General features: G+C 36.8%; 1 protein-coding gene across 4 annotated transcripts in view; it reads left to right on the forward strand.

Moving 5' to 3' along the window:
* The window catches only part of EXOC6B (exocyst complex component 6B), a 661,647-nt gene that overhangs the window by 330,744 nt on the left and 304,441 nt on the right, over window positions 1-26,462 (forward strand). For all 4 annotated transcript variants that reach the window (XM_054473677.2, XM_054473671.2, XM_063649356.1 and 1 more), the window contains exons 14-17: window positions 828-933; window positions 1,856-1,965; window positions 5,220-5,331; window positions 16,897-17,031. In XM_054473677.2, coding sequence (XP_054329652.1) covers window positions 828-933; window positions 1,856-1,965; window positions 5,220-5,331; window positions 16,897-17,031 — 463 coding nt within the window. The remainder of the gene's footprint in view (window positions 1-827; window positions 934-1,855; window positions 1,966-5,219; window positions 5,332-16,896; window positions 17,032-26,462) is intronic.

Here is a 26,462-nt window from a genome sequence, read left to right on the forward strand (position 1 = left end):
GGCAATCATTAAAAAGTCAGGAAACAACAGGTGCTGGAGAGGATGTGGAAAAATAGGAACACTTTTACACTGTTGGTGGGACTGTAAACTAGTTCAACCATTGTGGAAGTCAGTGTGGCGATTCCTCAGGGATCTAGAACTAGAAATACCATTTGACCCAGCCATCCCATTACTGGGTATATACCCAAAGGACTATAAATCATGCTGCTATAAAGACACATGCACACGTATGTTTATTGCGGCACTATTCCCAATAGCTAAGTCTTGGAACCAACCCAAATGTCCAACAATGATAGACTGGATTAAGAAAATGTGGCACATATACACCATGGAATACTATGCAGCCATAAAAAATGATGAGTTCATGTCCTTTGTAGGGACATGGATGAAATCGGAAATCATCATTCTCAGTAAATTATCGCAAGGACAAAAAACCAAACACCGCATATTCTCACTCATTGGTGGGAATTGAACAATGAGAACACATGGACACAGGAAGGGGAACATCACACTCTGGGGACTGTTGTGGGGTAGGGGGAGGGGGGAGGGATAGCATTAGGAGATATACCTAATGCTAAATGACGAGTTAATGGGTGCAGCATACCAGCACGGCACATGTATACATATGTAACTAACCTGCACATTGTGCACATGTACCCTAAAACTTAAAGTATAATAAAAAAATAAATGAATAATAATAAAAGAAAAAAAAGATTGGAGTTCATCAGAAAAATATTTGTGATTAACCCACCTTCCCTCCGTTCCCCTCCCCTTCCCCCCAACGTTGTCTATCCTTCCCTTCCCTGTGTCTATCCTTCCATTTATAGAAACATACTTGATTCTGACAACTACAGTCCTATACCAGTAACAAGTGAAGAGATGTACAAAAAGGTGGTAGGACAATTCCCATTTCAAGATATAGAACTGGAAAAGGTAAGGAATACTTTAAAATAAACTTCTCTGGTTGTTTAGGCATCCTCTTAAAAGCTTTCATTGCATCAGTTTGATTGAAAGCATTACCTTTAACTCAATGGGTTAGAACTCTAAAACAATTTCAAATGATTCTTTTTTCTTTTTCTTTTTTTCACTTTAATCACCTTTCTGACAATGAAGGACTCTTTTTGGGGAAGACCAGAGTTTCTTGATTTGGGAATCAGCAGATGGCTTTGGGTCCTATTACCTCTGAAGTGTTTGGAGGATTGCTGCGGATGTTCTAATTCTGTTTACACTTTGAAATACTTGTTTTTATTAAAATTTAAAGACATTTTTTCCCCACAACATAAAATTTACCCTTTGTGGTATACAATTCTGCTGATTTTGACAATGTATTGAGTTATGTATCCATTACCACAATGTTGATACCAAATAGCTCTATTATACAAAAAAAAAAAAAAAATTCTTTAATGATGCCCCTTTGTAATACCCCTCCCTTAACCCAGCCCCAGGACACCAGAAACCTGGGCTCTGTGCATCTACTTTTGCCTTTTTCAGAGTGCCGTATAAATGGAATTGTGTAGTATATAACTTCTTGAGACTTACTTCTTTGATATAACATAATGTTTTTGAGATTCATCCAAATTGTTGCATGTATCATTGTTCATTCATTTTTATTGCTGAGTATGTAACACAATTTGTTTATCTCTTTCCATGATGAAGGACATTTGAATTATTGTTTTATTTAAATTTATGTCTTTTTAATATCAGAAAACTTTGGGAGATATTTTCTTATATTTGAGTTTGTTAAGGAGACAATTCACAATGTGAAAGAATGTTCCTTTTGCAACCTAAATAATTTATAAATATCTTCAGTGTTTGTTGGTTTGTGACTTGATTTCATTACTTCTTGCATTTACAGCAACCATTTCCAAAAAAGTTTCCTTTCTCTGAATTTGTGCCAAAAGTTTACAACCAAATTAAAGAATTTATCTACGCTTGTCTGAAGTTTTCAGAAGATCTTCATCTAAGGTATAATACAAAATAGTAGAAATGTAACCAATGCTAAGTTTGTGACTCCATGTATTTACATATTCTGAAAAACTTTTGATAGTCCCATCAGCCCTGATTTTGGAAATCTTAATAATTAGCATTTCACTGCATGGCACTGCTATATTTATATAGTCACGACGAAAGGGAAGATTGGTAACTTTTGAATAATTTTGAAAATTTATATTATCTATCTTATTCTTTATAGATTTGCATTTCAACACTTATTATGACAGTTTACTAGAAAATGGTAGGCTGGATGCAGTGGCTCATTTTTGTAATCCTAGCACTTTGGGAGGCTGAGGCAGGAGGATCGCTTGAATCCAGGAGTTCAAGACCAGCCTGGGCCACATAGTGGGACCCCCATCTCTAAAGAAAAAAAAAATAGACAAATAATACTAATTTTGACATTCTACTTAATGAAATGTTAAGGCCAAAAGGGGAGTGTCAGATAAAATCCTTTGGAAACATTATTGCTCTACTTGTATATGTATATTTTCTATACGTGCTAGAGTGTAGGCTCCTTTGTTTCTTTATTCATGCATTGGTTTATTCACCATACATTTTGGCTAATGTATTATTTGTCAGATGCTGCTTGGTATAGAAATAATTAAGATGCTGAAAATGTGGTCCCTGTCTTCAAGGAGTACCTAGTCTAATTAAGAAGCTGAACAATTAATAAGTGCTGGAGCAACATAGAAGCCAAGCCAAACACAAACGAGGATGTTTGTGTTCCATCCTTTTGTAGGATGGAAACATTTTATCTTTGTTCAACACAATATCCCCTGTACCCAGCTCAGAAATTTTTTTTAAATGAGTGTATGTATGAAATGAATGGAAAAAGCATGGTATGCCAGGCTACTCTGAAAATAAACATAGTTGGGGAATAGTTTGAGTCACTTCTTTGTTAACTATTCTTACTAAGAAAATAAATGAAACATGGGGTTTGTACAATTAGTTTGTCCTTTTCTCTGAAAATGAAATTGTTTTCATAGAAATGTTCTCTTGAAAATGAGATTGTCTTTTGAAGTTACAAACCAAAACTTTTTTTTTTTTTTTAGGGTTCACTCTTTTTTTTAAATTATTATTATACTTCAAGTTTTAGGGTACATGTGCACAATGTGCAGGTTAGTTACATATGTATACATGTGCCATGCTGGTGTGCTGCACCCAGCAACTCGTCATTTAGCATTAGGTATATCTCCTAATGCTATCCGTCCCCTATCTCCCCTTACCCCACAACAGTCCCTAGAGTGTGATGTTCCCCTTCCTGTGTCCATGTGTTCTCATTGACAAACCAAAACTTTTTTACCCTGGGTTTCCATCCCCCACCTGCCTGGCCTCCACTTCATTAATATAAATGACCTTATATCAGATAATTGTCTGTAGGGTATGTTAGGTATATTATTGTAGATAAATCATTACAAGTTGATTGCAAAATTACTTTTTCTATCTTCTTTTGGAAGAAAGGTAATATGGTAAAGGAATAATATTAGTAATGGGATAATGTCAGATGCCTTTTTCTTGCTTGAATATGTGAAGTTTTTGCCTGAAAACTTCCTTTGATACTTTTCACATTTAAAATTTAAATAAAATATTTAACTCGGGGATTTTAGAAAAAGCTAGATGCCTTTTACTCTTCATTTGGCATTTATCTTATATCCTGGAATATGTTTACCTTATAACCTGGAGTGACAGAGATTGCTTTGTCAGTCATATCTGTTTTGGAGGCTAACATGGAACATGAGACAATTTGTATAAAAACCATTATTTCTTTTACATGCAGGTTCTCAAAACAAGAGAAACTGCTGCGTTCAGATTTTAATGCAGCTTTAAGAATAATTATTCTATTAGTTTTCGCTTTTACACTAGACAGAAGAGGCCAAAAAGCATTATACATATTGACAAAATTTGTAATTGCAAGAATTCTGAATATGCAAAACTTTCTTTTTGAAAGAAAGATTTTTTTTTAAATAGCAAACACATGGCATTTCTATGGTAAAATACTGTTCTAGCATTCATACTCATCTTAAAAAAATAGAATATATACACACCCACATACATATGCGAGAGATCCTGTTTCACATTATATTAATAAAATTAAATGCTTTTAAAGAATTCAGGCGATAAAGGACAGCACAAAGAGGAACAATGTAAATGACCCAAAACTCTACCACATAGTAATAACACTTCTGATATGGTTTTTTTTTTTCTTTTAATCTTGCTTGCATGTGAATACGTGCACAAACACAGCATTTTTTGGAGCAAATTACTACGAAATACTTCTGTTTCTGTCTACAGTATAGAAGACTGGAAAGAATATTGCTTCCTATGTAACAATGCAGGGGGGAAAAAAAACAGAGAAGCTACAAAATTAAAACTTTTTTGGAACTCATCAGAGAGGCGAAGTCAGCAGGAAACTAAGTCGTCCGAAAACCATGATGGGACTGGTCCCTCTACGGGGACAGACTCCTGCACCTGTGGCAGAATAGGAAAGGTGTAACTACCATTCATGTGAGAAAGACAAAATCAGCAAAAGTCTTAATGTATTGTTAACAGTGTACTGTGAGCTAGCATGACAATATAGAACCCAGAAGACAAGGTGAAAGAAATAGAACAAAGTGCCCAAGATCTGTAGGGCAATTTCAAATGGTAGATTAAAGTGGAAGACTGAGAGAACTGGGAAGAAGAAATACTTTAAAATAAAGTGTCTGAGAATATTCAAAAAAATAATGAAAGGCATCAAACAAGAAATTCAAGATTTTGAGAACCCTAATTCAGATAAATAATAGCAACAACAAGAAACAAACAAAAATATTTAAAGACATCATATTCAAACTGGTGAAAATGAAAGGTAAAGAGAATGTTTAGAAGGCATTCCCAAAAATAAAAATTACATTATAATGATAAGAATTATAATAGACTTCTTTTCTGAAACTATGCAAGCCAGAGAAAATGGAGTGACGTCCTTAAAGTACTCAAAGAAATAAAGAAAAAAAACAGCCAGAATTCTATAGACAGAAAAACAGTTTTCAAAAATGAAGGCAAACTATTTTTTTTCAGCCAACAAAAGCTAGGAGAGTTTATTATAGTACTTTTTCTGACTTACAATAAGTATTATTTGCTGCTGCTATTATTATTTTATTATTATTACCACAAGTACCACTGGCACCCTGTTTGTTTGCCGACATAATTCTGCTACCTGTTATGACTGACTCTTAATGCTTCTTTTTCAGCTCAACTGAAGTTGATGACATGATTCGTAAATCAACAAACCTGTTGCTAACCAGGACTCTGAGCAACTCTCTGCAGAACGTTATTAAAAGGAAGAATATTGGGCTTACTGAGGTAAACCTGCTCCTAATGAAGGCAGCCAAGCCAGTATGTGAACAGATGTCCTAAGCTCTGGGCCTTATGTCTGAATTCGTTAAAGCTTTCTACATGCTCTTCCTGATAGGCTTCTAATGGTGAAAGTGCAAATGAAATCTCTTGTTCTTTTCTTTGGTCACCTTTGAAAAATTATTTATTTTTTTCTAAAAAAATCATTTTTCTCTTTTATTGTTTTCACTAGCTTAACTGGTTTTCCTTTCTGAAGTTGTTAGAATACATTTCTATTACCTGCCATTGATTATACACAAATATTTTTGTTTGTAGAATATATTGAGCATCAGGTGCCAATCAAGTGAATGGCAGTTCATGTACAACGTAGAATATGAAATCACATTTTGCTTGCATCAGTTATTGATGCCAAGGATATTGCAATCATAGTTCTTGGTTAGTGTCAGACTCAGCCTTTATTTTTAAGATATCTCATGTGTATGAAAGGTAAATTACTCTTTATCAGCTTGTAATTTGTTTGCAAAAGGACTAGATATTTGGGATCAAGGAAATGTGTGGAAAAGGCAATAGTCACATTTCTGTGGAGGTTTATGGAATCTCATAAAAAGAGGAGGGATATTTTACATATATTGAATGTAGTACCTTGGCAAACAAGATTTGGTCTATTGGTGTGTAGTTCTAAAATTTAGAAAGATGTGAAGTTCTCTCTCTTGGAAACTCAAGATTGCATGGTAACCTCAATCTGTTTTACACTGGATGTTATAGTGCCTAAAATGAGAGGAGTTTAGAAGAATTTTTTTTCACAAGGAAAGGGAAAGGCTGTTTGCCATCTGTTTTACCTATAGAGGTGGTGCAGTTTGGAAGTCTGTTACTCTAGGAAAAAATTGACATTTAAAATGTACACTGTCAAGGATTATGGTGAAGCGCAGCAAAAAGTTAATGATACTGACCTATAGGTAAAGACAGCTGGAAGCCAGGTGGGCATTTACTTCTGATTTTGGAGTTATTTTCTCTTTCTCTGAATTAAGATAAAAAAAATATAGTAAGATGGGACATTGGAAGTGATTGAGTTGTACTTATAGCAAACTTTTCTTTCAATTGAAAATTACCTTAGACTTTATTTGGGATAATCCCCTCATTTTACAGAGCTTCCTTTCTATTGCCTGGTACAGAAATATTAGGCATTTGCCTTTATGTATCTGAAAAATAGCTAACCTCCTTTATAATCAAGAAGGTTACAGCAAGGGAAGGTTGGAGTGAAAATTAGGAAGTCCTCCTGCTTTTGTTAGATTATAGTGTTTTCTTTTTCTGGACGGGAAGTTTATTATTTATTTTGTGAACTATCTCTTCATTATAACTCTTCATGTAACTGTTTTTATGTCATTTAATTTAGCAGTCTCTTAACAATTTTATAACAAGTAGCATAGCAAGAACATGGTCTGATAGAAATAGCTTTGGCCTCTGAAGAATCTTGGGTTCAGTTCTGGCTGAGCCATTGGTTTCCTGTTACATTTTAAGAGAAAGGCCTAACTTCTCAGCTTGGGTTTCAGGAAACACTGTACGGGTCAGGTAATAATAGGAAGAACCAGTATGAGGTTATCAAGGAAGAACCGTGTAATTTTGGCACCATTTCATTGAATACTAAATGTTATTCCTTAGTCATTGGGTGTTTTTAGGGAACTATACTTTCAATATCTTTGCATATGAATGAAGAAACATGCATACGCTTTTGTTTGTTTTGGCTATTATGGTGGTGTATACATGTATAGACACATACACATAAAGTGATTTTTTTAATTACTAACAAGACACACTTTGAATAATTATACTACCTACCTTTGGAAAGAGAAGACACATCCTTTATGAGTAACTAACGTGAGTTCACATCTGGAATCATCATCATAATAGGTAACACTTGTGGAGCAGTTTATATTCTTCAAAGCTCACTCACAAATTCAATTTCAGTTAGTACAGTAACATTTGAAGCAGGCTGGGCGTGTGTTATTATTCCCATTTTATAGACAGCCTAATTAAAGTCCAGGGAGATTGCTCGAGGTCATATAGCTAGCAAACAAGGTAGAAATGAGACATAAATCTAGGTTTTTTTCCCCAAACCTATCCACTCCTACTGTATTGTACTGCCTTCCATATTGATTTAATTATTTCATCCTAACAAAAATTGAGATTTTTATAGGAGGTCCATAGTAACATGGATATTGTTTTAGTTAGAGATAATAGAATTATGATAAGCCCACAAAATTTACAGATTCCTATTTCAGGATGTCAGATAATTCTCTTAGGAATTGAAAGTTCCTATAGATGAATGTCTCTCTGCCTGCCCTTCTTGTGTTGGGGTTACACAGTGTTTGCTCTGTTTTGGGGTTACACAGTGTTTACTCTGTTTTGGGGTTACACAGTCTCTTCTTTTTCTATGCATATGCTCTATCTTTTTTCCTCATGGCTTCTTTTTTTCTCCATGTTGAGCCAATTCAAAATTACCTTTCAGTTTTAGCACCACTAGAACATGAATGCCTTTCTTTTTCAAACTTTATGTGACTATTCATTTTTTTTTAGCGAGAATGGCTATTTTCCTAGGGCTGCTTCATAAGATCTATGAAAAGTGTAATTGAGTATTGGTTAAGACTGTATGTTCTAATATATACTGCCTGGGTTCCAATTCTGGCCCTCCTCGTAATAGCTGTGCCCTTGGGCAAATTACTTTGCTTTCTGTGTAAAATGGGGATAATGGTAGCATGTATTTCACAGGAATGTTGTGAAGCATGTAAAGTACTTAGTGTGCCTGGTATATAGCAAATACTCAATGCATATTACCTGTTATTATTAAGAGGTCTAAGCAGTCAAGCACTGATTAATACTAGTATAGAAATGGAGTTTTTTAATTAACAGAAGTAAAAAAAATTAGAACAAGATGTTCTATTAAGATAATTTGTTTATTACCTTTACAATTTTTAAAATATGTACTCTCTATTAGGCACTGATTCCATGCCCTTAAGATAAATCAGTGAACAATAACAACAACAATAGAGATCCTTGCTTACATTCTACCAGAGAAAAACAGATAATAAATAATAAACAAAATAAGTCAATTTTGTAGTATGGTTAAAGGTAGTGAATGCTATGGAGAGAAGAAAAAGCACCTGGGTTAAGGAAATCAGGATTCTGGTAGATGTTCTAGGTTGGTTTTATTTTTATAGCAGCACCTTGAGGGTAAGTTATTATTGCAGGAGACATTTCAGGTAGAGATTAGAGCCAGAGCAAAGGCCTGAAGGTAGGAAAGTTCTTGGCAAGTTGAGGGAAAAATCAGGAGGCTAGGGTAGCTGGAGTGGAGTGAGCAAGGGGAAGAGAAGCAATTGGTTAGTTTAGAGAGGTATCAAGCATTCATGGTAGGCCATTGTAAAGCCTTTTGCTTTTATTTTGCGTGAAATGGGGAGCTATTGTAGGATTTTGTTTAATGACATGATCTGAGTTACATTTTGAAAGGATCACATTGACCATGGTAGTGAGAATATACTGTAGGATGGAAACAAGGGGACTAGTTAGGGAATTATGGCAGAAATCCAGTGAGACTGGGTGGTAGCTATGGACAGTGATAAGATTTTAACTGTAGAGCCAGCATGCTTTCCTGATGATTGGGTATAAAGGAAGAGAAAAAGTGAAGAGTTGAAGGTAACTAACTCCAGGATTTTTTGACTTGAGCAACGAGAAGGCTGTATATACCATGAACTAAGATAGGAGAAATTTTAGGCAGAGCTAAATTTGCTGTGAGAGAACATTGGGAATTTGATTTTAGACATATTAAATTTATAGTGTTTATTAGACATATAGGTTGAGATGTTGAGTAAGCAGTTGTGTATATGAATTTGCAAATTGGAAGTGAGGTTTGGCCAGGGGATAAAAATTGGGGAGAATATAAATATTTATAATCATGCGACTGGATACTATCACTGAGGGAATGAATAAAGATGGAGAAGAAAGGAGGATGAAGAATTGAACTTTTGGGTACCCTGAGATTAAGATATCGGGAGAAGAGAGGAACAGTGAAAGGAGGTTGGGAAGGAGCCACCAGGGAAGTAGGAAAAACAGAACAAAAAACCAGGAGTGTGCATAAAGTATATAAAGAATGAGAGAGTGGCGAATTATGACAAATACTGCTGATTGGTAAGAAGAAGGTGAAGAATTACCATTGGGTTTAGCAATTTGGAGTAAGTTGGTGACCTTGGTAAGAGCGCTTTTAATAAAATGGTGGAAGGAAACTCCTGATTGAGTAGGTTTTAAAGAGAATGGCTCCTGCAGAGGGGAATTTCAAATAACTAATATAGACACTATTGCCACTACAAGGTGATTGTGAACTGTGCTTAGTGCCTTGTTTCCAAAAAGTAGAGGGTAGAATGAGGAAAAAAGTAACCTTACAGTGAAGAAACCTGGCAGACGCTGCCTTGCTCAAGTGTTCCAGGTTAACATCATCAGTGATAAGTTATGTTGATAGTATGTACCTTTCACATGATTTGATGAGAGGGCACTTTGCCTCTATGTTCTCCCTCCCTAACCCCATGAGCCCAGTCTAACCATGGGAAAACATTAAACAAACAAAAATTGAAAGACATGCTATAACATACTTGACCAGTACTCCTTAAAACTGTCAGTGTAGGGCTGGGCACAGTGGCTCCCGCCTGTGATCCCAACACTTTGGGAGGCTGAGGCGGGTGAATCATGAGGTCAGGAGTTCGAGACCATCCTGGCCAACATGGTGAAACCCCGTCTGTACTAAAAATATAAAAATTAGCTGGGCGTGGTGGCACGTGCCTGTGATCCTAGCTACTCAGGAGGCTCAGCCAGGAAAATCGCTTGACCTAGGGAGTTGGAGGTTGCAGTGAGCCGAGATTGTGCCACTGCACTGCAGCCTGGTGGCAGAGCGAGACTCCATCTCAAAACAAAACAAAACAAAACAAAACAAAAAACTGTCAGTGTAATCAAAAAGAAGGAAAATCTGATAAACTGTCACAGACCAGAGACTATGAAGACGTGACAACTAAATGTAATGTGGTATCTTAGATGGAATCCAGAAACAGATAAAGAACGTTAAGGAAAAACTAGTGACATCTGAATAAAGTATGGCGTTCAATTAGTAGTAATGCGTTTATGTTGGTTCCATAGTTGTGGCAAATGTACCATAGTAATGTAAGATGTTAACATTAAGGGAAGCTGGGTGAGGAGTATATGGGAACTCTGCAACTTTTTTGTAAATATAAATACAAAACTGTCCTAAAATAGTTTATTTAAATAAAAAAATTAAAGAGTGGGAAAAGAGGAATTAGAGACAGCAAATATAAGACAGCTCTTTCAGGAAATTTTGTTACCAAAGGAAACAAAGAAATGGGGTGATAGCTAGCAGGGGAAGTCGGTTAAAACATGTTTTTTTGTTTGTTTTATTTTTTAATGGGACAGATAACAGTGTTATTTATTGTGGGAATGATACAGTATAGAGCAGAAAAATGGGTGATGTAGGAGAAAGGAAGAAATCATCTGGTGCAATGTCCTTAAGTAAGAGAGTTTAAGATAGAATACACAGTTAAAGGGATTGGCATTAGATAGTGTCAAGTTCACCTCTGGTAACAGGTAAGAATCAGAGTGTGTGAATGCAAATGGTAGCGGTTGGGTAAGTATTATGGTGGCGGGCTCCAAATGCTCAGTTTTCCCAGAAAATGCAGGGTCTTCAGCTAAACGTGCAGATGGGAGAGCAAGCATGGGAGTTGAAGGAGAAAGAAGGTGTGTTGTAGTCCTCTGGGGGTGTGTTAAAAAAAATTGATTTGTGCCAGATAATGTGATTATTTGGTAGCATTAAGTGCCCACTCTTGACTAGTGTACATGAATTAAAGTGAAACTAGCTAACATGATTGTACATTTTCTTTTTCTTTTCTTTTTTTTTTTTTTTGAGATGGAGTCTCATTCCGTCTCCCAGGCTGGAGTGCAGAGGCCTGATCTCGGTTCAGTGCAACCTCCACATCCCAGGTTCAAGCAATTCTTCTACCTCAGCCTCCCGAGTAGCTGGGATTACAGGCGTGTGCCACCATACCCAGCTAATTTTTGTATTTTATTAGAGACAATGTTTCAATATATTGGCCAGGCTGGTCTCCAACTCCTGACCTCAGGTGATCCACCCGCCTCAGCCTCCCAAAGTGCTGGGATTACAGGCATGAGCCACCGTGCTCAGCCATGTTTGTGTATTTTCTTAAATCATATTTAGCTGGAAGCTCCAATATATCAGTTCATATCAATAAGACTAGTTCTAAAGAATTGGGTATATTTTCATCTGATACTTTATAATTTACAGTATGTTTAATTATTTATAATATGTAGAAAGAAGTTCAGAGTTCTTTCTGGTGAAACTATATTGGGTATTGTATTTTTATGATCACAGGGCACTACTGTGATGTAGTGCACTACACATACCTAATATGGTAGTAGAGACCTGAAGAAATGACTAGTGCTTTGCATTTATTCTTTGCTTTTAGTATAATTTAGATTGATGACCATATGATTCTATCCTCTCATTTTCCACATTCCATTTATCTCCCCTCTCTCTTGTTAACAGAAGTGATATTGCTCACATTGTTAAAATGTTTTATACTTAAGTCTAGTCAAATATAAACTTTGTACTTTATTTTGGAATTTGTAACCAGGAGTTTCATGTATTTAGTATTTTAGGTATTTTAATCATGGAGATGGTATAAAATGAGTGGTTGACACAGTTTTTTGTACCCTGACTGGGGTGAAATGGAGATCAAATCCCTTGAAGTCTATGTGATAGCTCATTTTTGTGAATGAGAACCAATGCTACTATTTAGTTTTTTGTTTTGCAAATTTAACAGTTGAGAGGCATTGGTGGAATGAAGAAGAGTGTGACTTCTCATTTTCTTCCTTTGGATTAGTCCTGTTGAAGGTTTATTGTACTGAATTGTCTGTTTTGGGAAACATGCTAAAAGCAGTTTTAATAGGTGCAGATGTGTATACTCCAGAAATAATTTATAGTTGGGAATGGAAACCTCTTCTTGGAATTTAGGGCTTAGTTTTGAACTATGGAAGATGATGAAGATATTTTCTGGGGTTTGTCAAGAATAGAATGTCATCATGGTTCAGGTTCCACTGGGGTGTTTTGAGCAGGCTTGGAGGAGAAATGACCTCCACAAGAAAGAGGAACGCTTTTACACCGTTGCTGGGAATGTAAATTAGTTCACCCATTGTGGAAGACAGTATGGCAATTCCTGAAGGATCTAGAACCAAGAAATAACATTTGACCCAGCAGTCCCATTACTGGGTATATACCCAAAGGAATATAAATCATTCTACTATAAAGACACATGCATTCTACTATAAAAACACATACACACATATGTTTATTGCAGCACTATTTACAACAGCAAAGTCACCAACCCAAATGCCCATCAATGATAGACTAGATAAAGAGAATGTGGTACATATACATCATGGAATGCTATGCAGCCATAAAAAGGAATGAGATCATGTCTTTTGCAGGGACATGGATGAAACTGGAAGCCATCATCCTCAGCAAACTAACACACCAACAGAAAACCAAGCACTGCATATTCTCACTCATAAGTGGGAATTGAACAATGAGAACACATGGACACAGGGAAGGGAACAATACATACCAGGGCCTGTTGTGGGGTGGGGGGGTGAGGGGAGGGAATTTTTTTTTTTTGAGACGGAGTCTCGCTCTGTTGCCCAGGCTGGAGTGCAGTGGCTTGATCTCGGCTCACTGCAAGCTCCGCCTCCTGGGTTCTGGACATTCTCCTGCCTCAGCCTCCCGAGTAGCTGGGACTACAGGCGCCCGCCACCATGTCTGGCTGATTTTTTATTTTTATTTTTTGTATTTTTAGTAGAGACGGGGTTTCACCGTGTTAGCCAGGATGGTCTCGATCTCCTGACCTCGTGATCTGCCTGTCTCGGCCTCCCAAAGTGCTGGGATTACAGGCGTGAGCCACCGCGCCCAGCTGAGGGGAGGGATCTTTAAGAGGACGGGTCAATAGGTGCAGCAAACCACCATGGCATACATACACCTATGTAACAAACCTGCACATTCTGCACATGTATACCGGAACTTAATGTAAAATTGAAAAAAAAAAAAAAAGAAATTACTTCCAAGGTGTGCTATGTACCTTTCTCGTTAGATTTTCTCTGATACAAGGAAGGAGAGACAGAAAAATTTTCTAATTGTTAATGGTTTTTCACTTAAGTGACTTGTGTCATTTACTTGTGAGAGATAGTCGTTTGATTTATAATGTTCTTTTTTGACAATTCTCATAGAACTTCATGTAAGAGATAATCAATATTTGATCTATTATTAGTTTTATGTCCTTGAAATAGTGTTTAGGACAGTTTGTATTACTGCAGTGTTATATATTGTAAGAGACTGGGAAGTAGTCGTTAAAAACATCATCAAGGGAGCTCAATACTCTGATGGAAGTTATCTGAAATTGCTTCATTTTATCTTTCAATTTGAAATTATGCCCAAAGCATCTGGTTTTACATTAGTAAATGCCCTTGTAAGGATTTTGGTAGCTGTCATTCAGGAGTAGTTATCACTTAGACCTCGTTAACAGACAATATTCTCTCTGAAAATGACATGGTATCTACTGTAATCCTAGAGTGTCTTAATAGTCTATTCTATGCTCAGCAATGAAACATTTCAAAAAGTGACTGACAGCCAATTGATGTAATTCACAGTGATCTTTTGTGTTGACAGATCTTTAAAAAGTCATGGGAAATTACTACTGTACCCAGTGAAGCCACCTCCCTTTTTTTTCTTTAACTGCCAGTATCCTGTAAAACAGGATAATTTTCTCTTTGACTGCCACTGTTTTTTATTTCGATAACATGACATGATTCCTCCTTATTATTAGGATTTCTTTTGATTGGCAGAATGTGTTTCCATAGGTAATACTGATTTTAAAATAGAAAATTTTCGGTTCTCAGATTAACTCTCTTAATTTTCTGACTTCCACATCAAGACAACCTTGCCAGTAGCCACGTTCCCACTTAGGAAGACGAATGATTTAATTCACACAACTTAATATTTTTAGATGATTTTAGTCCTCCTCTGAAGGAGAAAATGATGAAAGCAAGAGGGTGATGAATTGCTTATTTTGGTGGATATTTTTTCCTAGAGCACTCCAAAGTTAAAAGGTTGTTTTTTTTTTTTGGTAATTTTATAGGACATAGTAGTCTTGTGTTCAAAACTCAAAATTTCTGAATTAAAACTGTGGAATGAATGGAAAGGAGAGCTGATGTATATGAACTTGTCTGATGAGTTACGGGGGAAAATACAGAGATCTAGTCCCAGTGTTGCCCTAACTTTTCATCTAAGAGAATTTATTGGAATTGTATCTCTGTGTTTTTGCCCTTTGTTATTGTGTTTCAAAGTAGTTATTTTCCTAAGATGGTCAGGATGATCCTTAGTGGAGTAGAAGATACTCTTTTTCTTAGTTGAAACCAGTACTAAAACATTGTCTTTATGAGTTGGCATGTATTTTTTGAGAATGAAGTGTGTGCTTTCATCCTGTGCTGGATGATGTAGAAGTGAGAATGTATTTTCTGATTATAGTCCTATTTGTATTTTTGTTTAATATTCTACGGCATGATATGATTCTTACTGAATTTAAATTCCAACTTTTTAACATTGTTTTGAAATATCATGGATTGTAAACATGTGTAGTACCACCCTCATCTTTAGTTCCAGTTTCTGCTTTGTGTCATATGCCACCCCCACCCCCCACCCTCTTGGCTCACTGTCTCACTAGACCAAAAGACCCAGATTAATTCATTGCCTTACACACCAAAACTCCCCCCTACCTGCCGCAACCTCACCATCAGACATATTTTTGTGAAAATGCAGAGTAAAGATGTAGAAAAGAGAGACAAAAAAAGAGGTCCATTCTATTTCCTGTTTGTATTTCTTTTAGACTCTAAGGAATATGAACAGTTTTATGGTTTAATAGTTAAGAAATAAGTAATGGATACCACTTTTTTTCCTCTTCTTTTTACAGACAGTAGAATCAGAGCATATTGGGGTCCAGTTGATTGCAGGCCCAGAATATTATATTTTAGTCTAATGTACACAATCATGCAGCACTTCAGAGCTGCCATATTATGCTTATGCTAAAAGGCACTGGCAGAGTTATTTAGATAAGTCCATAATTGGAAGGTACAGGACATAGTATTAGTTTCATTTAGGCTGTGTGATCTAAAGAAAATCACTTCATTTTCATTTCTGTTATAATAAAATGGAAGTTATAATTATGTCCCTTTAACTACTTTTCCAAGTTTTTGGGAAAACAGTGTAGGAAAATGAATCATGAAGTTCTTTAGAATCCTTAATTCTATACAGACAATAATGGTTATTCTTCTTTATCTTCCTCTTCTAGTAATTTATAGAAGACAACTTTTTTTTTTTTTTTTTTTTACCAGTACTGTCTTTTTAATGATCTGTTCTATGTAAGAAAAGGGAAATAGTGTTGACAACAGAATATTTAATCCTCACAATAACTCTGTGAAGTAGACATTATTATTGACATTTTACAGATAAGGAAATAGGGTTATAAAAGATAAGAAAATTTCCCAAGATCAGTAAGTAATAATAATAAAGTAAGTCATTAATTCCCTGGTTACTTTCACTTTGATGCCCATGTTCTTTCTTCCACAAACTGATGTAGTTTATTAACATATTGTAATCTCTCCTAACATCTCTGTTCATCATGCCTGATTTTGAAACGTCTTGTTGCCATTTTAATGATTCCTGTTCTTTTGGTGATCATTTATTTGTTTAGTTCATTTGGCGGTGTTTTAGTTGGAAGGCATCATGCTAAACTGTAGCAATTTCTGTTCTTAGTCTAATCTTTTTTAAACAGAAGAAAACATACCTTTAGAATACAGTGATAAGTGTTCCCATAATATGGGGGAATACAAAATGTTTTGGAATGCTAGGACGTATTAGTCCATTTTTATACTGCTATAAAGAACTGCCTGAGGCTGGGTAATTTATAAAGGAAAGAGGTTTAATTTACTCACAGTTCAGCATGGCTTGGGAGGCCTCAGGAAACTTATAATCATGGTGGAAGGCAAAGGGGAAGCAAAGAACTTCTTCACAGGGTGGCAAGAAGGAGAAGTGTGAGTGAAGGGGGAAGAGCCCCTTATAAAACCATCAGATCTGTGAGAACTCACTCACTATCATGAGAATAGCATGGGGGAAACTGCCCCCATGATTCAGTTACCTCCACGTGGTCTCTCCCTTGATACATGGGATTATGGGGATTACAATTCAAGATGAGATTTGGGTGGGGACACAAAGCCTGACCATATCAAAAACTTCCTAGAAGAGGTAACATGAAAGCCCATGCTTTAACATACCCCTTGCCTGAATGTGGATGGCCTTTTCCATCATGCCTTACATTTGTTTTGTACTGGCAGATTCATATTGAGCCGTTCATCCTGGGGTGAGTAGTTAAATGACTTTTACATGTGTTTGTTGTTTTCTAGCTTGTCCAGATTATTATCAATACAACACATTTGGAGAAATCCTGTAAGTACTTGGAAGAATTTATCACCAACATCACCAATGTGCTTCCAGAGACAGTTCACACTACCAAGCTCTATGGCACCACAACTTTTAAGGTGAGAGGGCCCTATAGTACTGTGGAAATGCTTCTGTTGTACACAGTCTGGGACATTCTCCCTAACATGACCTTGTTTCTGCAAGATGGTTTATAACATCCTCTTGAGAATAAGTGTTTATGATATGTTTGGTTTCCCTTCTCTATTTTCTTTGAAAAAATAAATACCAGTGCTAGTTTTTGGGTGTTTAAACAAAACAAAACAAAACAACTACAACTGTGTCTCTAAACCCTTCCTTATGTTTTGTACATGTAAATCACTATTTCCTAAGTTGAGCCCCCATCACAGTCAACAGTTCTTAAGTATGATCTAGATAATCATAGTTAAGACTGACATTAACATTAATTAAAATTTTCTACTAAGCTGTCGCCTGCTCTCTGTATCCTGTGACCAGTTTTTTGTTTTTTGTTTTTTTTTTAACCAAATCTTGCTCTGTTGCCCAGGCTGGAGTGCAGTGGTGCAATCTTGGCTCACCGTAACCCCTGCCTCCTGGGTTCAAGCAGTTCTCATGCGTCATCCTCCCAAGTAATTGGGATTATAGGCGTGTGCCACCATGCCTGGCTAATTTTTAGTATTTTTAATAGAGATGGGGTTTCGCCATGTTGCCCAGGCTGGTCTCGAATTCCTGGGCTCAAGCGATCCACCCACCTTGGCTTTGCAAAATGCTGGGATTGCAAGCATGAACCACCACACCCGGCCCTGTGATCAATTTTTTAATCTTACTTTTTAGTGAGGAATTTCTGTCCCTGCTTTTCTAGTTAGCAATTTTATAATTTCATATGTCCACAGCACTAGTTTTGATCCAGAGCTGGATCAAATGGGAAGAAATGACAGTCATGTAGAACAAAAGAAGGATTGATGGTAGATGAGTTTCTGGAGGGTAAATGCTATTGCTCAGAGCAGCTTTAATAAACTCCTTCATATTTATGTGAGCTTTAAATAGGTATTAAGCAGTAAAAGTAATAGGACAACATCTCAAACATTAAAAATGTGGATCTAACATATAGGCTACTTATATGATTTGATTTCTTGTTTATATTATTATTTGATTGTTTTAGTTTTGAAACATATTCCATGTCACCCTTTTGAAATCCAGAAATTGATATTAATTAAATGTACAGTTGTAGAGGTGGAACCATGATTTATGTCCCCTGTTGTCTGCTTTTTCCCATCATCTTAACCTCTTTCTCTATTTTTGGTACATTCTTTTGACAGTAGGCGCAAGAGAAGAAATCAAATTTGATTCATACTGCTATTATACTTTATGACAGATAAAAATTTTTGGTATGACTTACTATTTTTCTATTGTTTGAAAAAAACACAATGTTGAATCAGAAAGTATTCTTTATGTATCTATGTGATTAGGTCAGCTGCTAGGTTAAGTTACACATTCATTAACTACTATAAATTATTTGTTTCAAAATGATAATAAAATTACTTAAAATTCATTACACATAATGTTATGTTCATATCATGACTTACTAATTTTTCACAATGTCTAATGATACTAATTTAGATGTTCTTTTAGTGAGGAAAAGAATGATTTAATAAAAAGGCCCTGAGAATGAGTATGAAAATATGACAAAAGCTTTCAGAGCTTCAGAATGACCTCAGGCAGTTTTATAGGAATTATAATTACTCTCAAATACTAGCATTATTATGGAGCTTGGGCATTAGATTTATCAAAAAAAATTCCATATTTGCTCTTCTGTGAAAGCCAGAATTTCTCTAGGAAAGAAAATGTAAAAGAAATAGTTCAGTGTTAAGTAGATAATAGGGAGTTAGGGAATTAGAACGTGAGGTTCATTTGTCTATCAAATGGAGAATATGTGGTATCCACTGATACTCTTTCTCTCAACCAGTCTCAATTTTTTATGTCAATAGCTTTTCAAATTATGTTCAGAAATTCTCTCAAAGGATGGCTTGTGTATTTTGTTGTTGCTCTAGCATGAAAAAATGCTGAGGGAAAATTAAAGGCAGACAGGAAGCCATAGGGGCTGAACAGCCAGTTAAATACTTAGTGAAGGAGAAGTTCTGGAGACCACTAAAGGTCATGTTGACAGTGCTTATTGGAAACACTGATTGCTTAAAACACACTGAAAATTTATTTTTACCAGGGCTGTTTCAGACTAGCTAACCCAGAACTTAATATAAACATGGCAATTATAACAGCTACATGTTGTGTATTTTCCTAAGCTACTGTTTCCAGAAAACTTTCCCTTGCAGATGGAAACCTTTATGCTGGAAAAGGGGTAGAAAGAGTCTGAAGGTCTTCAAGGTATTTTCTTGCAGAGTTCCCTCTTATTTCTGCCATGTGTGACATAATCAAGCTGGCGTCCTTAGCTTTCCTGATTCATAAGATTTTCCTCACTCTCTTACAAAAGAGAATGAAAGTGTTTATTAATTTACTCCATAATAAATATTGCTTGTGTATCTACTGTGTAATCATCTGGTAGATTCTTGGGGAGAGACAGAAAAAGTACTTTGTCCCTGGACTTAAAGTTTATGATTTACAGAGAAGACAGCCACTGTACTGGAATAATACATTAGATGTGTTCAATCTCTCATTTATTTAACAAGTTTTAATACAGTGTCTACTACAAATTAGGAAAAGTTTCAGGCATGAACAAAAAAGTGAGTCTCCTCACTTTACAGAGCTTATATTTTAATGAATTAGTGGATGATAAACAAACAAAAAAATCTAATGTAATTGTAAGTAGTGATAAGAACTAGGAAAAAAAAAATGACCAAAAAGAAGTGAGAAATTAAATCATTTGGATTTCTGATGGATATGCATTCCTGTCAAAGAGGATAGCACAGTGGTAGGTATGGATGTGTTCAAGAAATAGTAAGGGGGTCAGTCTGGCAATGATGTATCTATCATTAATGGTATGGATGATAAGAGATGAAGTATTCAGGAGTTAAATTATTTCTGGCCTTGTAGGCCATCATAAATACTGTACATTGTATTCTGAAATGAGATGTGATGTCATTAGAAGATCGAGTTGTGGGGGGTAATGATCTGAGTTATCATTTAATGTGATACTGGTTTTTATGTGGAAATAAATGTATTGTAATTTAATAAAAGGGGGAGAAGAAAGTCTAATTGGGAGGTAGTTGCAATACTCCAGGCAAGAGATAGTGGTCACTTGGACTAGAGTGGTAGAGGTAGAAGTGGTAAGAAATATTTTTGAAGGTATAGATAGCAGGTCTTAGTACTAGATTGGGTGTGTGTATTAAGACAAAGACAGGAGTCAAAGGTAGTTCCAAAACTTTTGAACAGAACACTGAATAAATACTGTTTACTGAGATGGGGAACACTTAGAGAAAAATACATTTGGAAAGCAGAAATACGATCAAGACTTCCATTTTTGATACATTAAGCTGGATATATTTAATTGATAGCTATATAGAGGTATTAAATTGGCAGGACAAAATCATAGCTAGAGATAAAAATTTAGAGTTCACCAGTGTAAAGATGATATTTCATGGCACAGGATGGACTTTCTTCTGGGATTTGAGTATACATAGAGGAAAGATGTGAGGATTGAGCGCCAGGGGACTTCAACATTGACAGGCTCAACAGAGGAGAATTCCAAAGAGGATGAGGTTCCACCTTTAGGGCCTCCAAAGAAGACTTCCCAGACAAGTACAAGTTGGAATGGATCTTGGAACCAGCAGGATATTTATAGGCAGAGAATGGATATAGAGGGAGTGAAGGATATTTTAACTTCATGTGCAAAGATTAAATGATAAAATAAAGCCAGTATTCAGCATAGAATTAGGATGGCAGTGAGATACCGAAGTAGATAAATACCAACCTGCGAAGCACTTTGTTTTATATTAGTAGATAATTTGGACTTTATTCTAAAGTCTTTGAAAGACTTCAAGTGAGGGATGTTGCATTTAAAAAAATAAACATTCTACTGTGCTTCATTGAAAGGAAGGGAAGAACTAAAAAAAGAACGAAAAGAAAAGATGAAAGTAAGGAAGGAAAGAGAGGAAAGAAGGAAAAAATAACATCAATCACAATTACTCACAGTTCAGAATGAGAGGAATTGACTTCCTAAAAGACTGTAACTCTGTGCTAATAAATTTGAGGACCTATAGGGAAATATAGGTCCTCAAATATATGATATGGAAAAGATATGAAAGAGGAAAGCTTCAAGATGACTGACTAGAGGTATTTCGTACTCACCTCCTCCACTAAGAAGAACCAACATAATGAGTAGATGATCACATTTCAAATAGATCATCCAAGAGAGAACACTGTAATTCAATAGAAAAGTGACAGTAAATGCCTAAACCAAGGAAGGGTAAGGAAATGAGGCAGTCTACTCAGTAGGATCATCTGGGAGCTGAGGGAGACTCCTTAATATGAGGAAAGGGTTAGTAGAAACTTTCAGTGGTTTCTGTTTCTACCATGGACTCCTGAAATCCTGGCCATAGGAGAGTCTCTTGACTCTCACTTGCCCTGAAACTAACATAGGAAGATGCTGAGAGACTGTGTGATGGCACTGGTCCAGGGAAGGAGCTCACACCAAGTCACACACATTCCATGAGACCTAAGCAGCTATAGCAAGCAGCCATCTTAGAGCCCTGCCTCCAACAGATAGTGCATTATCCTGGAGACCACTGGTACTGGGGCTGAGGTGCAGGAGAAGCACGCTTGCTGCCTCCCAGCTTAGGTGCCAGTGACCAGGGGCCACCCACACCACGGGCTGAGATGCTATCATGATGCATGCTGCTGCCATTGAGGCTGAGGCATGAGCAATGTGTCAGCTACTGCAGAGGGGCTGAGGAAAGAGTGCCACTTGGGCTGTGGTGAAAATGGTGTGTGTGTTTTCCACCTGCTGACCTAGGTTGCCCAATACTGAAGGTGGCACTGCCCTCCCCAATGGCAGGGAACCAGCACAGCTGCTGCCACCTACCGTCAGAGCATTTCACTTTTCTAGGGATTGCCTCACCCCTAACTACTGCATCTGGTGCCTGTACTCATTATCAGAGGGCTTGAGGACAAGTTTGGCTCAGCTTTGACCTGCCACCCCCCAACCCCTGTGTGAGAGCACACCAGAAGCAGGAGGATCACCTAGCCCAGTCCACCACAGTTGGCACCTGAACACTCCTCCCAGGTGCCTGAGGTCGGGCCTACCCACATGACTGCTACTACCACAGCTGGCACCCACCTGCATGCACCACCTGTGTGTCTGGAGACCAGCCCACTTGGCTGAATGCAACCAACACCAATAACCATGTGAACCACTTGGGACTAAGAGGATGTTCTGCCACTGCCATTGTCATCATTCACATCAAGCTGGCTGCCCCAGGGGTTCAAGAACATCCCCACCCACCCCACCTACGGTTGTCACTGCTGGCATCCAAGTAATCTGTCTGGAAACTCAACAATTGGCCCATCTGGACTCACTAATAATGGGGCCAGACCACCCTGGGGCCCAAAGACACACATACTCATCCCACGGCTGCCATCACTGGGGCTCAAAGACTGACCTACCTGGTGTTACAGTCCCCAGCAAAACCACAGCCTCATTTAATAATTGCACCCTGAGCCACTGAAGAAATTATAGATACCACTGGTACTATTTATACCTGAAGGAATCATACAGAGTTTACACTACTGCACTCAAAATCACAACCAAAGTGTCCTACCCAACTAACAGCATAGTTTCCAGCATCTTCTAGAAAATGTCCTCCCCTACCAGAGCAAATTTAAAAAACTGCAAGAAGTGACTGTTATAGTAGATGTACAGATATGAATATAATGGTACAGAAAATAAGAACCTCCAAAGGAATAATTCTCCAACAACAGATCCCAAAGAGAAATTAATGAAATCTCAGAAAAAGAAGTTAAATGATTGATTCTAAAGACGCTCAGTGAGAAACATGAGAATTCTGCAAAACAATACAAAGAAATCAGAAAAACAATGCATGATATGAATAAGAAATTTGCTAAGGAGATTGATACCAAAAATATAACCAAACATAAATTATGGAACTGAAGAATTTATTAAATGAAATGCAAAATACGTTCAAAATCTTCAACAATAGACTAGATCAAGCAGAAGAAAGAATTTCAGATCTAGAAGATAATTCTTTATACAAAATAAAAGAAAAAACAATTAAAAAAGGAATGAGCAAAGCCTTTATTACATATGGGGCATCATAAGAGACCAAATTTTCAAATTATAAGGGTTCCAGAAGGCAAAAAGAAAGAAAAAAGAGTTGGAAAACTTACTTAATGCAGTAAGAGATGAAAATTTCTCAAGACCAATGAGTGATTTAGACATTCAGTTACAGGATGTGCTGAGATTCCCCAAAAGGATACAATACAAAAAAAGTATTCTCTCCATGGCACATTATAGTTAAACTATCTAAATGTAAACACAAAGATTTCTATAAACAGCAAGAGAAAAGCATCTAGTTACCTATAAAGGAATCATCATCAGACTAACAGTGGATTTCTCAGAAGAAATCTTACAGGCCAGGAGGTAATGGGATGATATTTTCAAAGAGCTGAAAGAAGAAAAAAAAAAAAAACCTGTTGGGCAAACATACTATATCCGGCGAAATTATTCTTCATAAATGAAGGAGAAATACAATCTTTCTCATACAAGCGAAAGCTGAAAGAATTCATCACCACTACACTGGCCTTACAAGAAATTCCTCAAGGGAATTCTAAACTTGGAAATAGTGAGCGACATCTGCTATCATGAAAACACACAAAAGTATAAAACTCACTGGTAAAGCAAACAAATGAAGAAGAGAAAGGACTCAAATAGTACTACTACAGAAAACCACCAAACCACAATAACAAACAGAGAAAAGGAAAGGAACAAAGAATACACAAAATAACCAGAAAATAATTAATACGATAAAGGGGAAACCTCACATATCAATAATAATTTTGGGTGTAAATTGATTTAATTCTTTTTTTTTTTTTCTTTTATTGTAATTATTATTATTATTATTATTATTATTATACTTTAGGTTTTATGGTACATGTGCCCAATGTGCAGTAAGTTACATATGTATACATGTGCCATGCTGGTGCACTGCACCCACCAACTCGTCATCTAGCATTAGGTATATCTCCCAATGTTATCCCTCCCCCCTCCCCCCAACCCACAACAGTCCCTGAAGTGTGATGTTCCCCTTCCTGTGTCCATGTGTTCTCATTGTTCAATTCCCACCTATGAGTGAGAATATGCGGTGTTTGGTTTTTTGTTCTTGCGATAGTTTACTGAGAATGATGATTTCCAATTTCATCCATGTCCCTACAAAGGACATGAACTCATCATTTCTTATGGCTGCATAGTATTCCATGGTGTAGATGTGCCACATTTTCTTAATCCAGTCTATCATTGTTGGACATTTGGGTTGGTTCCAAGTCTTTGCTATTGTGAATAATGCCGCAATAAACATACGTGTGCATGTGTCTTTATAGCAGCATGATTTATAGTCCTTTGGGTATATACCCAGTAATGGGATGGCTGGGTCGAATGGAATTTCTAGTTCTAGATCCCTGAGGAATCGCCACACTGACTTCCACAATGGTTGAACTAGTTTACAGTCCCACCAACAGTGTAAAAGTGTTCCTATTTCTCCACATCCTCTCCAGCACCTGTTGTTTCCTGACTTTTTAATGATCACCATTCTAACTGGTGTGAGATGGTATCTCATTGTGGTTTTGATTTGCATTTCTCTGATGGCCAGTGATGGTGAGCATTTTTTCATGTGTCTTTTGGCTGCATAAATGTCTTCTTTTGAGAAGTGTCTGTTCATGTCCTTCGCCCACTTTTTGATGGGGTTGTTTGTTTTTTTCTTGTAAATTTGTTGGAGTTCATTGTAGATTCTGGATATTAGCCCTTTGTCAGATGAGTAGGTTGCGAAAATTTTCTCCCATTTTGTAGGCTGCCTGTTCACTCTGATGGTAGTTTCCTTTGCTGTGCAGAAGCTCTTTAGTTTAATTAGATCCCATTTGTCAATTTTGGCTTTTGTTGCCATTGCTTTTGGTGTTTTAGACATGAAGTCCTTGCCCATGCCTATGTCCTGAATGGTATTGCCTAGGTTTTCTTCTAGGGTTTTTATGGTTTTAGGTCTAACATTTAAGTCTTTAATCCATCTTGAATTGATTTTTGTATAAGGTGTAAGGAAGGGATCCAGTTTCAGCTTTCTACATATGGCTAGCCAGTTTTCCCAGCACCATTTATTAAATAGGGAATCCTTTCCCCATTTCTTGTTTTTCTCAGGTTTGTCAAAGATCAGATGGTTGTAGATATGTGGCATTATTTCTGACGGCTCTGTTCTGTTCCATTGATCTATATCTCTGTTTTGGTACCAGTACCATGCTGTTTTGGTTACTGTAGCCTTGTAGTATAGTTTGAAGTCAGGTAGCGTGATGTCTCCAGCTTTGTTCTTTTGGCTTAGGATTGACTTGGCGATGCGGGCTCTTTTTTGGTTCCATATGAACTTTAAGGTAGTTTTTTCCAATTCTGTGAAGAAAGTCATTGGTAGCTTGATGGGGATGGCATTGAATCTGTAAATTACCTTGGGAAGGATGGCCATTTTCATGATATTGATTCTTCCTACCCATGAGCATGGAATGTTCTTCCATTTGTTTGTATCCTCTTTTATTTCCTTGAGCAGTGGTTTGTAGTTCTCCTTGAAGAGGTCTTTCACATCCCTTGTAAGTTGGATTCCTAGGTATTTTATTCTCTTTGAAGCAATTGTGAATGGGAGTTCACTCATGATTTGGCTCTCTGTTTGTCTGTTATTGATGTATAAGAATGCTTGTGATTTTTGCACATTGATTTTGTATCCTGAGACTTTGCTGAAGTTGCTTATCAGCTTAAGGAGATTTTGGGCTGAGACAATGGGGTTTTCTAGATATACTATCATGTCATCTGCAAATAGGGACAATTTGACTTCCTCTTTTCCTAATTGAATACCCTTGATTTCCTTCTCCTGCCTAATTGCCCTGGCCAGAACTTCCAACACTGTTGAATAGAAGTGGCGAGAGAGGGCATCCCTGTCTTGTGCCAGTTTTCAAAGGGAATGCTTTCAGTTTTTGCCCATTCAGTATGATATTGTCTGTGGGTTTGTCATAAATAGCTCTTATTATTTTGAGATACGTCCCATCAATTCCTAATTTATTGAGAGTTTTTAGCATGAAGGGTTGTTGAATTTTGTCAAAGGCCTTTTCTGCATCTATTGAGATAATCATGTGGTTTTTGTCTTTGGTTCTGTTTATATGCTGGATTACATTTATTGATTTGCATATATTGAACCAGCCTTGCATCCCAGGGATGAAGCCCACTTGATCATGGTGGATAAGCTTTTTGATGTGCTGCTGGATTCTGTTTGCCAGTATTTTATTGAGGATTTTTGCATCAATGTTCATCAAGGATATTGGT

This window comes from Pongo pygmaeus, chromosome 12, assembly GCF_028885625.2.
Source record: "Pongo pygmaeus isolate AG05252 chromosome 12, NHGRI_mPonPyg2-v2.0_pri, whole genome shotgun sequence".
In the NCBI taxonomy this organism is placed as follows: Eukaryota; Metazoa; Chordata; class Mammalia; order Primates; family Hominidae; genus Pongo; species Pongo pygmaeus.